This window comes from Colletotrichum truncatum (genome assembly GCF_014235925.2).
Source record: "Colletotrichum truncatum strain CMES1059 chromosome Unknown Contig_0001, whole genome shotgun sequence".
Lineage (NCBI taxonomy): Eukaryota > Fungi > Ascomycota > Sordariomycetes > Glomerellales > Glomerellaceae > Colletotrichum > Colletotrichum truncatum.
This window is the reverse complement of record NW_027222398.1, coordinates 3461562-3476463: the sequence shown is the minus strand read 5'-3', so window position 1 is coordinate 3476463 and position 14902 is coordinate 3461562. Positions and strand designations below refer to the sequence as shown.

At 50.1% G+C, this 14902-nt stretch overlaps 3 protein-coding genes across 3 annotated transcripts; 2 read left to right on the top strand and 1 right to left on the bottom strand.

Moving 5' to 3' along the window:
- Positions 1-200: 200 nt before the first annotated feature.
- CTRU02_200935 (extracellular elastinolytic metalloproteinase) lies at positions 201-2368 on the top strand (the record flags this gene model as incomplete). The annotated part of the gene is made up of 6 exons (XM_036718948.1): positions 201-557; positions 618-803; positions 855-1269; positions 1332-1915; positions 1989-2119; positions 2182-2368. The coding sequence occupies 6 exons, from the start codon at positions 201-203 to the stop codon at positions 2366-2368; spliced, it is 1860 nt and encodes a 619-aa protein (XP_036589948.1).
- A 483-nt stretch (positions 2369-2851) lies between these two features.
- Positions 2852-7567, bottom strand: CTRU02_200934 (neutral amino acid permease; the record flags this gene model as incomplete). Its single annotated transcript, XM_036718947.1, has 3 exons — positions 2852-4759; positions 4830-7211; positions 7268-7567. 3 exons carry the CDS (start codon positions 7565-7567, stop codon positions 2852-2854), a joined length of 4590 nt encoding a protein of 1529 aa, XP_036589947.1.
- A 2408-nt stretch (positions 7568-9975) lies between these two features.
- Positions 9976-13239, top strand: CTRU02_200933 (dihydroxyacid dehydratase; the record flags this gene model as incomplete). Its single annotated transcript, XM_036718946.1, has 1 exon — positions 9976-13239. The coding sequence occupies one exon, from the start codon at positions 9976-9978 to the stop codon at positions 13237-13239; it is 3264 nt and encodes a 1087-aa protein (XP_036589946.1).
- Positions 13240-14902: the final 1663 nt, after the last annotated feature.

Below are 14902 nucleotides of genomic sequence, written 5' to 3'. Positions count from 1 at the left end.
AGTCCGAAAAGGAAGCTCAATGACTCCAGAGCTCAGCTTTGAATGTGTCAAATTGCCAAGAACCTCAACATCATGACATATTTAAAGTCCGCCATGATCCTCCTAGGTTCCCGTTTCCTAGGAGCTCAGCAGGCACTCTCAAGTCTCCGGCAACCAGTTCCCTCCTTTCCTCCCCGCTCGTTCTCTTCCCCGCCGCCATCATGTATCGATCCATGAAGTCCTTGGCCCTGCTCGGCCTCCTGGCCCCGGCCTACTCCCACCCTGCCAGCGGCCACAAGTCTGCTCTCGCTCGTCGCGGAGTTGACATTGAGGCGTTCCGTCTGCCCCAGCTTGGTTCTTATACCAACGCCACCGTGACCGAGGCGGACCCGCCCATCGTCTTACTCAAGCGCGAGAGCTACGTTGACACGGCCACCGAGCTCGTCAAGAAGCTCGCGCCCAACTCCGAGTTCCGCGTCGTCGATGACCACTACGTCGGCACCAACGGCATTGCCCACGTCAACTTCAAGCAGACCGCTCACGGTCTTGACATTGACAACGCTGACTTTAACGTTAACGTAAGTTTAAGCTCAAGTTCAAATGCTTGGCAAACCAGTCAACTAACAAAATCGGGACAGATCGGCAAGGATGGAAAGGTCTTCTCCTACGGAAACAACTTCTTCTCCGGCGCCATCCCTGAGGCCAGCCCCCTGGACAAGCGGGACTTCAAGGACCCCGTTACCGCTCTGAACGGCGCCAAGGACGTTCTCCAGCTGCCCGTTGAGTCGGCCGATGCTTCTGCCGAGGCTAAGGAGGGCAAGGAGGTTTAGGCCATCAAGGGAACTTCCGGTGCCGTCTCTGACCCCGAGGCCAAGCTCGTCTACCTCGTCAAGGGCGACGGCAAGCTTGCCCTCACTTGGCGTGTTGAGACCGACATTGTCGACAACTGGCTGCTGACCTATGTCGATGCTGAGACCAGCGGCGAGGTCCACGGTGTTGTTGACTACGTCTCCGACCTGGCCAGCTACAAGGTCTACCCTTGGGGTGTTAACGACCCTACTGAGGGAGAGCGCATCACTGTCACCGACCCTTGGGACATTGCCTCGTCCGAGTTCACCTGGCACAGCGACGGCCCCGGTACCAACTACACTACCACCCGTGGCAACAACGCCATCGCCCAGTCCAACCCCAGCGGCGGCAGTGCGTACCTGAACAACTACCGCCCCAACAGCCCCTCGCTCAACTTTGACTACGAGTACACTACCAGCCTGAGCACGCCCTCCAGCTACAGTAAGTTGATTCTTGATTACCATGTGACATCTTGGTCACGGTCTCGCTAACTCGCCCGATAGTCGACGCTTCCATCGCGCAGCTGTACTACACCGCCAACCACTACCACGACCTTCTGTACCAGCTCGGCTTCAACGAGCGCGCCGGTAACTTCGAGGTCAACAACAACGGCCAGGGCGGCGCTGGTAACGACTTTGTCATTCTCAACGCTCAGGATGGCTCCGGCACCAACAACGCCAACTTCGCCACCCCCCCCGATGGCTCTCCCGGACGCATGAGAATGTACCTGTGGACTTCCTCGACCCCTCGCCGCGACTGCAGCTTCGAGGCCGGCGTCGTCATCCACGAGTACACCCACGGTCTGTCTAACCGTCTGACCGGTGGCCCCGCCAACTCCAACTGCCTCAACGCTCTCGAGTCCGGCGGTATGGGTGAGGGCTGGGGTGACTTCATGGCCACCGCCATCCGCCTCAAGCCCACCGACACCCGCGCCACCAACTACCCCATGGGCGCCTGGGTCTACAACAACCCTGCCGGTATCCGTACCGTCCTCTACTCGACCTCCTTGACCACCACCCCCAACACCTACCAGACCATCAACGGCCTCACTTCCGTCCACCGTATCGGAGAGACCTGGGCCACCATCGTAAGTTGCTCCTCTTCTTGCTCTTCTTCTTCCCCCTCAAGTAACTGGGAAAATGTTCTAACACGCAATCCAGCTGTACGAAGTCCTCTGGAACCTGATTGACAAGCACGGCAAGAACGACGGCCCTCGCCCGACCTTCCGTGACGGTGTTCCCACCGACGGAAAGTACCTCACTCTCAAGCTCGTCATCGACGGCATGGCTCTGTATGTTTCTTTGTAACCCCTAATCTGTTTATTGAGCAAATTGAACTAACATCAAGCCACAGCCAACCCTGCTCCCCCAACTTCATCCAGGCCCGTGATGCCATCCTCGACGCCGACAAGGCTCTCACCGGCGGTGACAACCAGTGCGAGCTCTGGACCGCCTTTGCCAAGCGTGGTCTCGGCTCCAACGCCGTCTACAGCTCTTCTAGCCGCCGCAACGGCTTCACTATTCCTACTGGTGTCTGCTAAATGTTGGGCGGGGAGAGGAGTTGTTGTTTTTTGTAGTGAAGATACCATTCTGAGCGTGATTGATGAATACATAATGTGTAACGATGAGTCTCTATTGGAATTTTGCTCATTTTGTGCATATGGTAGTATCTTATTGTTAACACTGCTCTGCCTTGTCGTGGTGTATTTCTGTTGCTTTCAATTTGGTACCAAGTCGTTAATAGCAATTCAGGCTTTTCACAACCAAGGCTTTTCTAGCACCGCATATGTTGCCTACCTAGGTCGAGGATGCTTGCTTAGTTTAAGTCGACTTACTTGAACTCAGTGTGAGTAGATACAGTTGAATGAGTTAGGAGACTTGAAATTATAGGACAGTAGATAGGTATCCGTACAGCACCACCCTAAACACCCAACACCCAACACCCAACACCCCTCTCTCTCCCCCCCCCAACCAAACGCACACAAACCACCTTCATCGAAACCTATCACTCAACCACCTAGCAGCTACACGGTAGCGATCTCGACATCATCCACATAAGTGGCCTTCACGCTTGCCTTCCAATCTTCCATGGTGATTATCTTCCCGTCCACCCTGATTGAGCCGCTAGGAATTGCCTTGATAGACGCCTCGTCGCAAGGTGGTAGTTGGATGAATGTGTGGTCCGCACCGCAACTGATGTTCTTCACCCCCTTTGGACCAAATTTCGCAAAGCAGTCTTCATCAAGCCAGATCTGACCAACGCAGTCCAGGCATACCCATATTTTGTTTGGAAACTGTAGAACAGTGTCGCAGTACGTGAAGCAGATTCCGAGCGAGGTATCGGGCATCTGAGGCTTGATGAGGATCGCATTGTCAGTCTCCTGGGGTGAGACATCTGGCACCGATGTTTCATTCTCAGCAATATTTGCTGGATCGGAAGAAGATTCGTCCTCAGGGTGAGAGCTTCCCTCCCGAGCCACCGGCTCTTCCTTATCTTCACTGGTAGGCTCTTGCTGTTCAGAAATAGGCTCCTCTGGGGATGCCGTCTGCTCGGCGAGAGTTCCATCCGTGTTGGAAATATCATCGTGGTCGGCGTCGCCCTCCACCGCTTCTCCAGTAGCTTTTTCCCATTCAGCCAGTTTCCGCTCATATTCAGCCATTTCCGCCATCTTCGAGACGGACATCATTTCCCAGCACGCTATCATGTTGGCAATGTCATTTGTGGCCACAAAGATTTCAGATAGAACCCGGAAAGAGTCCCTGTCGTTCTCCACGTCGTCGTCGGATAGCATTTCGAGCATCTGGGAGACCTCATCTCGTAAGAGTGATTTGGCAGTCTTGTGGTCCCCTTTGAGATGGAAGAACCGTGCGAATCTCAACGCCGTCTCGGTGTACCGTATCACATCACCTTTGAAGAGCTCGTTCAGAGCCATGGCCTTTTCAACATAGATGCCCCTGGTCTCCGGGCTGGACTCTTCCCTAAATGCTCGTTTGGTGTAGACTGGCAGGATGAAACAAGCAAAGTCGTTGAGGTTCATTCCGCCCCCGTCCTTGACCCAGTCCTCTCTCAACGACGCCTCAATCACTCCAATGCCAGCGTTATCGTAGCCTGGCCGGTGCGCCATGCAGATCTGATACCATTTGTTGATTTGAGCCGTCCAATAAGGATCCCGGGGCGGGCTTTCGGACTTCTTGACGCCTTCCTTCCAAAGCTCGGTGAGGATGTCCCAGCGGTCCGTCTCAAGACAGGCATTCTTGATAGCGTCCCAAAAGATCTTCATGTAGATTTTGCTTCCCTGGTAGACCACCTTAGCAGCCACGGTCATGCCGTCTTCGTAGAGGCTGAGAAGCTTTTCGCAATATTCAATGGTCTGACGAGATAGCTGTCGCCTCGAGAAGCTGACCGCGATGATTCCGGCATAGTTTACAACCCACGTGTGCGACTCGTCTAGAGCCGACAGGTATAGTTGGGCCGCCTTTTGTGCACTTTCATCGCCGGGCAAGTTCCAGTAGCGGTCACCCAAGGACTCTATAACATCGGAATAAATCGCAAGGTTCTCTTTGTCGGACCGCCAGACGGGGTCATCCTTGATGTCCTTCAGCTGTTCAATGAGTCGTTCCAGCATTTCAATGCTTTCAGAGTTGGATTCCAAGCCCCGCGCCAAGAGGAACAACGTGACCCAGTCGTCTGGGTAAGTCTCGAGAGTCCTCCTCGCCCTAGTCTCAGTGTCCTTTGGTGTGATTGTTACGTCGTTCTCCAAGAAGTTGAGAAGTTTTACCATTGTAGTCTGCCATACGGCGTCGTCTGCTTCCAAACCAAGGCTCTTCAATGCCCAGGTTTCCACAGTACTGAAATCCTCCATCGTAGGCAGCCAAAGGCGTTCTTCATCGATCTTGAACTCTTGTTTTCTTTCTTCATCTGTTTGGCTCAGCTGCAAAAGGTAGCATAGTTAGTGACTGCAATGGTCTTCCTCTCCTCTGGTTTACTTAATCACCACTTACTCGCTTAATGAGCCCTAAAAGCAATGTAAATGCATCCTCCAATTCCCTCCCGCGATCCACCGGCTTGAGGAGTCTCTTGGCGGTCAGGTTTGCAGCCGTCTCGAACCAGCTGTTTGAATAGTCGTCATTGCTTGCTAGAACTTTGAGCGCGTTCTTATCCTCGAGGTACTCCAGAACTGACGAGTCCTGTGACCACTTTCGGAAGAGGTCCTTCCCAGAGTCCGAGAATACCCAGGGGGCCCAATTAGAAGGCAAGGCCTTGTCACTCTCGGCACTCATATGCTCCCAATCCAAGCCGTAATCTCGCGTTAGTAGAGCTTCAATTGCAGCCTCCTCAGTAAACAAACGGACCAATAAAGACCCGGCCTGGGCTTTAAGTTCACGATCGGCAAGCGAGATGTCAGCGTTCTCGAGGTGCTGATAGACGTATTCCGATGCGTAAGTACGAAACTGTCTGTTCTTGGCCGTTTGCTGTTCGTCTACGAGGCAGCGGAGGCACCTAATGGCGAGTGTTATTTCGGCATTGTTCGGGTCTTGGCAAATGTAGTTTTTCTTGCGTTCCATCTTCTGCTCAAAGAAGTCGTTGAAACCAAACTTTTCGTAAACATCCCTTGGACAAACAGTCGAGAGATAGTGCTTGACTATGTTGAGCTCCTCGGGTAGAATCGGATCGGCGTTGTTGTGAGTTGGAATGTTATCTCTCATTTCGTCAATTTTGAAGTCAATAGTTTCCCCGTCAAGTCTGAATAGCGATGAATACTTCGACTTGATCTTTGACTCCAGTGATCGAAGGGACGTCTGCCGACTGGCCGATTCAGGATCCGCTTTCATCTCCAGCGATGTTTCAACATGAGCTGGCGTCACCCACCGAATACCCCATTTGATCCAGAGGATGATCTCGTTGATTTCCTCGATTTCCTTTGGCTTCATGGTGAAGTTGAGCCTCTTGATATCCTCAAGAATTTGGTTGGACCTGGCCCCGCTGGCCTTTTCGAGACAATCCTCAACTTCTTCGAGGGAATCGACACGGTCAATGTTGTCAAGTGCTGCGCTGGTAATATAATAATCACCATTTGTTGAACTGAGAAGCTTTTCCAGGACCATCTTCTTGGTATCGAGAACACCCGGTCTGCTTGTATCTCTCAAGATTTCCATGTCATTCATCCGGGCCTCTATGTAGAGCTCAACATCCTTAGAGTTGCGCGTACCGAGTGTCATTTTCTTCATTCTGATACCCTCTTCTTTCTCAAGCTGTTCAAAGGCGCTCTCATTTCCTGTCACTAAGACTCTAGTGCGTATTCTTGCCGGGTCTTCTGATAACTTCTTGAACAAACTAATGAGACCGTCTAGATTTTCTCCAAGACCATCGAGGACAATGAAGAATGTGCTTTCAATATTGACTCGGTCTTCGTTTTCAAGCAGGAGTTGTTGCCAAATATCAGCTGGATCATCCGTCTTTACTTTATCGCATAGGCCGGCAACGGACTTCAGAAAAGGCTGTTCCGCTTGCGTGAGCTGCCAAAGAAGGCTCTTTGAGATGCGTCCTGCGACTTGCTTCTTTCTGAAGGCTGCTGTGGTATCCTCCTTGGAGTCTGTCTCGAGGAAATAGTATGCGACAGCACATCTTGTGTTAGAGCCACCTACGGTCTTTTGCTTCTGGAGGCGGGAAATAATATGAGCAGCCACTCGCGTTTTTCCTGATCCCTCGTTGCCCTCGATACCCAAGATCGGATCAGTCGTGTCATCGCCAGTCATCCACGAAATGAAGAGCTGCTCGTCGTCCAGCCATTCACCAGTTCCGTCAATCAGGTCCGACTTGTACTTCCGAAGAGGAGCCTCCCACTTGTCTACAGCATCCTTGGCATTTTTGCCGAAAAAGGCCTCTTGAACTTTGTCCTTGAACTTCTGCTCCGTTTTCTCCTTCTTATGGGCAGTGGTCTGCTCAACCAGCGTGTCTAGCTTAACTGCGCTCTCCTTTGATGTTTTCGCTGCCTCTTGACTAGCTTGCGCAGCGTCCTGGCTGATTTTGTACGTCTGGGCAGATACAAGTCCGTGTTCCCTCGCAGTCAATTTCTCCATCTGGCCTAACAAGTCTTTGATATCGTCATCTTCCAGGAACATGTGACGAAGAAACATCTCGAACTTGCGCCTCTTACGCTTCAGTTGAAGTGCCTTGTCGCACACATCCACGAAAAGTTTTAGTTGACAACAGGCAACCTTTTTGAGAGATGCATCCATTATATCGTAATAAGGGAGGCGCTCAAAGAACTCGGCACATTTCTCAAGCAGCGCTGCAAGACTCTCGAAAGCGGCCGAGTAAGACTGCCAGGCTCCAATGACAAAGGTCAGGGCATTGAAACATGTGTTGGCAGGACCGAAAACCTATGAAAGAGTTTAAATGGAACGTCCATTGTCATGCCTCGGCATAGATATCTTACGTTGGAAGCTCCATCAGCAATAATTCCTCCAACCTTCGAAATGCACTGTAGGGTTCTGTTGAAAACCTTTTTAACGGTGCCGTGCTTTTCGGCGGCTTTCTGATCCGATACTTGCACTTGTTCTAGGTACTGCATTACCCCGTCAATGTCGAGTTGTTTGTTGATCTTCGAGGCGTCTCCTCCCGCCATGCGGATAACCATCCTCTGTACTTCCTGCCAAATTACTGCTATCTCATCGACTGGAGTTACAGTCGTCGCCGCAACGGCGACTACCGTGGGTTTTGAGACGGCCACCGTCATGATGATGGTTGAGAGTTGAAATGTCAATCAGTTGATGATTGTTGGATACCCCCTCTTTAAGGGACTGCAAGCCGAAATTCGACCATAGACGATGGTTTAGAATAGTAAGCGAAATGCAAGCTAAAAGTCAGGCTGCATATTAGTGCTGATTAGGCCTAGGCACCAATCCACAACCCTGGCAAGAAGACCGATGCCATTGGCGGACCTCGTCACTTGCATGCTCAGCTGTCGAACCCTTGTTCCTGTTCAGTGTCAGCTGGATGTGACTTGGTCCAAAGTTGGCGAGCCTGGCAAAGTTGGCGGGACTCTTCGGCCGCTTTGTGGTATGGATGGCATACCGAGCAATTACTGAGTTGGAATCCTTGGTCCCAATCCGTCCTCCATAGTGCAACATGGGTCAGTCATGAGCCAGGTTCAGGAGAAATAAGGCACCCTCTATGACATGATAGTGGTAGCGATGCGAAATATCGAAGCCCAATTGAGATTTTGTTTACCATAGTCCTGCTCAGTTGGTCTCCTTAGGAATTTTATTCTCTGTTCGTCATGCTAGTTGGGACTTGGAGCAAGTCAATTAAGTGATTCCATATGTTTGATATCGTCAGCTACTAGACCTCCTGTGCCACTAAATATTGCCCTAGAAGACTTGGGATTACTTTCTCTTTGTGAGTTGACTAAGTCGCGGTGTTGCAATAGTCAGAATCCGGGCTTGTGTGACCACCGGCCGGCCAACCGGCCTAACGCCGTCACGTGGGGCCGAGATTGACAGTCTTCCTCCCAAACGAAACGGCCAGCGTGGGAGATTTATATATACCCTCTTCACATGGAACCTCGCTTTAACTTCATGAAGTAATCAAAATATCGCCAATACTTGTCGTTTTACTGTGTATTTGCCCCTTGTTTTCTCCCTCATCGGAACTCTTGTGGACTTAACAACCTCGCTTCGAAGTTTGGGGAAACTAGAAATACGAGGAGTAATCAAGATCGTCACATGAAATAGACGGTTATAACACTCATTTACACAAGATATTGGCGAAATGTAAGCTTACTGATAAAACAGAAACTGTTGCGATATCTTTACAGCTATACCTAGGGCGCAGGCATCTATGACCACAGATGCTGTACACCATAGCCCAACAGGTGACGTTCTTGGCGACACAACCTTGGAGATGGGTTCGCATGGTCGCCTGTGTTGTCGCACAGGTCTAACACAGTGGAAACTGCCTTGAATGTAGATATACAATGCTCTCATACTAAAAGTTCCACAACTAAGACAAGGAAAATCAACGAACGATTCAAATGGTCAGAACTGCCAACAAGTTGCATCGAAGTTGTGAGAGAGTCAGGGCTGCTGCTCGAAAGCAAAAGCTTATAGTAGTTTATAGCGACCATTACAGCAATTCGTAGATCAATATGATGCAGTCCATGTACCAAAGCCGACTTTTCTTCTCGACGTCGGGATAAGGTAGAAGATTTCCTTCTTTTTTGATCTAATTTACTATCTTATCCATCGTATTTCATGGAATATTCATCCTTTGGAAGACACTAACAAAATACCTTTTCCTCTTGAGATAGTAAGAAGGAAGTATTTTGGAGGCTGTGAGTATTTGTTTTGGTTGCCTTTGTGTCAACTACCGCTTGCGGCGACTAGACAATGGTGTGAATCTGATGACTCAAATGCCTAAGCACCATAACGACTTGTACTTGCCTGCTGGGCTTCAATTTTCAAAGGCTTTGAGCGACCTCAGTCAAGTAGAAGATCTAGAGTTTTCAAACCAAATGGCCGATAGAAAGTCTAACGTCACAATCGTTTTCCTACGATGGTGGCGTCTGCTCATATTACTCTGGTCTGTGCAATCAACTGGTGGCTTGATGGACCAACAGGCGTCTCTAGTACGTCTGCTCAGCAGTCTCCCCCACAGTACAGCGCAGTGCTAAGTATCAACACCCTAACACAACTACAGTTCCTCAGTAGGTTCCCACTTCACAGCAGCGGGTCAACATCAATAAATAACGCTACTCAGATGCGACCTGGGCGAGAAGCAACGCTTCATTCATCAACTACAGTATTTACTAGCAAAACAATTTCTGTCAACATTGACTCACCAAACCCAGGAAGCATAAGGCCTTCATCGGTCCTCGGTAAGTGCCGGCGGGTGGCACGGATATCCAGGGGCTGAAGGATGGCTGAACGCCGGTGAGTCAACCCTCAAGTTGGCCTCACTTCTCTCCGCATGCGCCTCCCTTCCAGGAGGCTTATAAATAAAGACATTTTGTCTTGCCAATTCCAGATTTCTTTCTGTCTTGTTTATTATCATAACCCAGATTAACACCCCGAGACCCATTTGCGCTACCCAGGTTTTGGGTCGAGAAAAGTGACTGTCGACGAAAACAACTTCTAGCCGCTCAATATGGCTTCCAAAGAGCAATTTGACCTGCTGGTCTTGACAGACGCCACGGCTTCCATGAGCAGCTACCTCACAGCACTCAATCAGTCACTTCCAGAGATCATTAGGATATCAGCCCTTACTGATTGCTTTTCTCGAATAGGTGTTATGGCATACCGTGACTACTCGACCAACAACCTGACAGAGTGGTCCGGTTGGTACGGTGGCGACGGCAAAGAAGCAATCACACAGGCTCAACTTCTGTCCATGTCAAAGAGCATTCGAACTGACTCCGGATATATGAACGTCGACTGGCCCGAAGCTGCAAAGACTGGCCTGGCGCATGCATACAGTGTCATGCGGTCGGAGGCCACTACTATTATCCTCCTCTATGCCGATGCACCTCCTCATACCGCTGGTACACGCTCCAAAAATAGGGAGAAAGAGATTCAGCATCTTTCCAAGGCAAAAACATTCAATGGCGAGGGTAAACTGTTCACCGACTGGATTTCCGGAGCCAAGGCGCTGCAGGGAGAGAAAAAGGCCAAGGTCTTCTCTGTCATCCAAGGAGCCGTTGTCGATACCGTTTCTCCATTCCTGTACCTATCCCAAGTGACAGGTGGTGTTTGCTTCAAACTAGACATTGGAGACGCAGGAATCAGTACAGCCGACGCTATATCTCAGTTGACAGCGGGAATCCTCCTCACCTGGATGGGTGTCAGAAAGCAAGGAAGTTCTTCCTCGGGACAACGTCGGCTGGCGCAGGTATTGCAGTATTTGGATACATCAACGATACAGAACATCGCGAACGAAGAAGACGAGAAAGCTGCGGGTCAATACTTCCCTGCGAAAAACACGCTACTTGCAGAGCGAGCGGTGAAGCAGAACATCACTAGTCTTTACCCTTGCCTTGATGAGCTGCACACTGTAATCGATTCCAGAAAGGTCCCGCTTACCGACCTGTCCAAAAGGTACCTTACTGATAAAGGCTATCGGGAGTTTGTTGTCGATCAGCTCAGATCTCTTATTGAGGCAGACGTTGCTGCTATTGCGGTGAACCCTGTCTTTGGTACTTTGTGGCGCACAATTTGCACCGATCGAGAAAACCCAGCCAGAGATGAGCTTATCCAGGCCTTTGGTTATGCAGTCGATCGTATTCCTGAGTCGGGAAAGAAAGCACGACTGAAAACCTGGCTAGAGGATTCCTATGACTACGCTGCTGAAATTCTCGACATTGTCAACAAAGTTCCCGAGCAAGAAAAATACCCCTGCGTGTTCTTGGACCCAACTGAAACCTTTGGAGGTGATACGGATGAGACCCACGACACTGACGACCAAGTGGAAGACAAACCCAACACTTCAGGCTTCACTCGTGATGAGCTCCTCGAGATTGGTCGATCCTGTGACTACCGAATTTTGCGTCGGCTTGGCCGAGTTTTGACTTGCCTGACTTACGTTCAATCCCCTGATGCACTACCCGCTCATATCAAAGACGATGACAAAGTTGCCCGGATTCCAATGGCACTTGCAACAGAGAAATATCAGCGCAGGTTTTGGAAGATCCTTCTCCATCTTGTACTTCCTGGAACGATGTTGGCTGCTCGCCCAGCAGCCCTCCTCGCCGCGCTCTCGCTTCGTATGGGCATGCAGCCCCTGAGAGAGGCTGCTGATCAAGAGCTCCTATCTTTCAGTCAAAAGTGGAACACTTTGGATATACCTGAAACTTGGAATGCAAACTGTCTGACACTGCTCCTTGATGCCGACAAGGACTTTGAAAGACGAGTTACCGAAGGAATCACACTGCGTCCAGCACCTGACGCCTGCGTCTTGCAGAATGAAGACCGTCCACTTTTCAAGACACTCGTCGACTACAAGCTGCTGGAACTTAATCTCAACACTACACTCCACGCCAAAATCGGCTGGCGTCCAGAAAAGTCGAAAGTTGCTCTCGGGCCTGTCGTGATCTGCAAAAGCTGCAAATTCCCCCGTTCAGTCACAAGCATGGGGCGCGATGGCATTTGCGGCCTCTGTCCCCAGAGCCGCCAGTGCAAATGCTCAATGTGCGAAATACCAGCAGACTTTGGCGTTCGAGTTTCGACGAACGTATCCGCTAATGACAACAAAAGGACAGAGGCTACATGGGTTGAATGCTTCACTCCAACGTGTCGGGCTCAATATGTTGTGTACAACGTAGAAGCCTTGAAAGTCCGCCCCAAGTGTTTCTATTGCCGACACAAAGGTGTGGACAAGGCAGATGATTACGGTGATGCTCCTTGGGTCGAGTGTTCGCAGTGCTTGAATCGCGTTATTTGGCCCGAGGCTTATCGCCCATCGGGCTTCAGGTCGTCCAGCTTCAAGTGTCCTGGCTGTGCGACCAATAAGGTCACACTCATAGACTATGAAATCTCAGCTAAGGAGCTGAGCAAGGAGAACGGGATATCGTGGCTACTTCGCAATGAGAAATCTGCGATTGAGCAACCCTTCAATGGGCGATCCCTTTTCCACACCATATCCGCCGTCTCTAACCCTCAATCTCTCGCCACTGATATTGAGGTCATTCCAATGCAGCATTCTACCAAGCTTACTATACGTGGAAAACCCGTCCACAATCAGGACCAGATTTCAGAGTCGCTCCGCCAATGGGTATCATCCCGACGAACGGAAGCCGGTGTCTGCAGTTTGTGCTTCTCCAACGTCCGAAAAACAGACCTCCGAAGGGCATGTGGCCGATCAGGTTGTCATCAGACAGTTTGTGGCGGATGCATGAAAGACTGGTATGGTCTCAACGCGCGAGGCAAGATCATCAACATTGCGGCACTTTCGTGTCCATTCTGTCGTCGGCAGCCAACAGCTAGGGCAGTGTCTGCCTTTGGTTTGTGCCGGCTCGGCAATCTAGCAACTGCAGTTGAGGAGTCTGGTTCCTGGATCTACGCATGGTGCCAGGACTGCGGTTTCGCGCACCGCTTCATCGAGCGGGTCTGCGCGGCGGGTGCACCTCCTGAGGTATCGAACTGGCGTTGCGACGAGTGCCAGAATGATGATCTCGATGAAAGGCAGCGAACGAGGCTCCGCATAAAGAATTGCCCTGGCTGTGATACCCCAACGGAGAAGATGGGGGGTTGTGACCACATCACTTGCACTGTCAATGGCTGTGGTGCCCATTGGTGTTTCGTGTGTGGCGAGGACGTGGGTTACGCTGAGATTTACAACCACATAAGCCAAGCCCACGCTGGTTTGTGGAGGGAGGATGATGGAGAATATGATGGGGAGAACGACTACTTTGAATAAAAGGCTAGCAAAGAGACGAGATGGCGATAAAACAGCAACTATAAATCCCAGTCCTAAGATGGGCTTTTACAAATGTCAATTGCTGCATAAATCGTCGTGCATTTTCTTTTGTATCTCCTACCTAGCTACAGTGAGTAAAAAAAAAAATCGATATACTAGAAATTCGTCATAACAGTGGCTTTAATTTTCTTGGACGAAATGAAAATCGTTAGGGTTCTTGTATTCTGTCTTTTCTCTCTAGTCCGATTTCTTCTCTATCGTCTCTCCCTCTCTCCAGGCCATCTGAACTGCTTACTGAGAAAAGAACACTTCTCCTAGCCTAATGCGCAATGAGCCGTACTAAATGTGTTGGCCACGAGTGCGATAACGAGAACGACAACTCTTTGAACTGCAACTGAAACTGACCAACTTAGTCTTCTATTCTTTCAAGTAAAGATTTTGGAAGATGGCACAGTTGTGTTTGGCTGATTGAGGATACTTATTCCGAGCTGCTGCAATCAGCGCTGAGAAGTAAATGCGCGGTATGAAAAGGCTTACACCGGCCGATGATATCAAGGCAAATGGCCGCAAGCGACTATAATATCGAGAGCTATACTATTCACCATACACTATGGATTCGTCAATCAAAGCTCATTACAAAACTGGCCGTCGTTGTTTCTTTCTTTTCTTGGCCTCCGTAAATCTCCAAGAGTACGTCTCGTGCATACGCCTAAGGCCACAGCTTATGATCTATGCATTCAGATTGGTGCCTAGTCCGAAGTTGTGCGTGTGTTTCAATTGCCTGTTGTCAGCCTAGGTGAACTAAGTTAGTAGCATGGTTGCACCGTTCACATGTGAAGTCCACCCTAGGTAGCATAGTACCCCGCCACCGGAAGGTATCGATCAGCGCTTCGAGTTACCAAACTTCTCTTGAAGTGAAAATAATTGTCTCGTGATCATTTGCCAAGCCGTCTGTAATGGAGATGCATCCTCTTTGAGAGCATATGATGAGTTGCCAGGTTGCTAGAGATAAAAGTGGCGTTGTCGCCAAGTCTAGATAGGCTTGGCATCAATTCTACGCGACCATCGAAACATGCCTAGAAAGACTGATCGTGGCCCTCTTAATTTGACTCAAGAAGCCAGAGTTTTGAAAGATGGCCGGTGCCAAGAAAAGATAGAAAAAGTCACCTCTTTAAATCGGTTGTGTCGGCGCAAGAGCCAAGAGACAGTAAAAAAATGCCAAGACCTTGCGATGTTACATTTGAGCGGTAGATAAATCCATGTGATGAAAAGGCAAAGAGCTTTCTTATTCTTACTCGGTCAGTTGCGGGGAAGTCAAACGTTTTGATTAAAATTAGACAGGTAAGGGTCTTGGCGTTGGGCTCTCCGCCCACTACGCCGGCTCAAGGCTGATTGTAGAGGAGCAAGGGGTTTTAAAGCTACAAGCCCTGCGCCACGTTTTTGGGTCGCCATCCTAGCTTTGGGAGGACACAAAGGGATGGTAAGCTAGGGAAAAGAGAGAGGGGGTGTCGTCGATCGCATGCAAAGCCAAAGCTCCGTCATCATCGGTTCCGACGGGTCGGAAATCCTAGAGACCTGTGTTGCATCCCACCACGACGGTTCATCTACTGGGTGAAAGTGCCTGGCCACATGAGCTAGTGAGCATCATTCAGAGGGTTTGGTT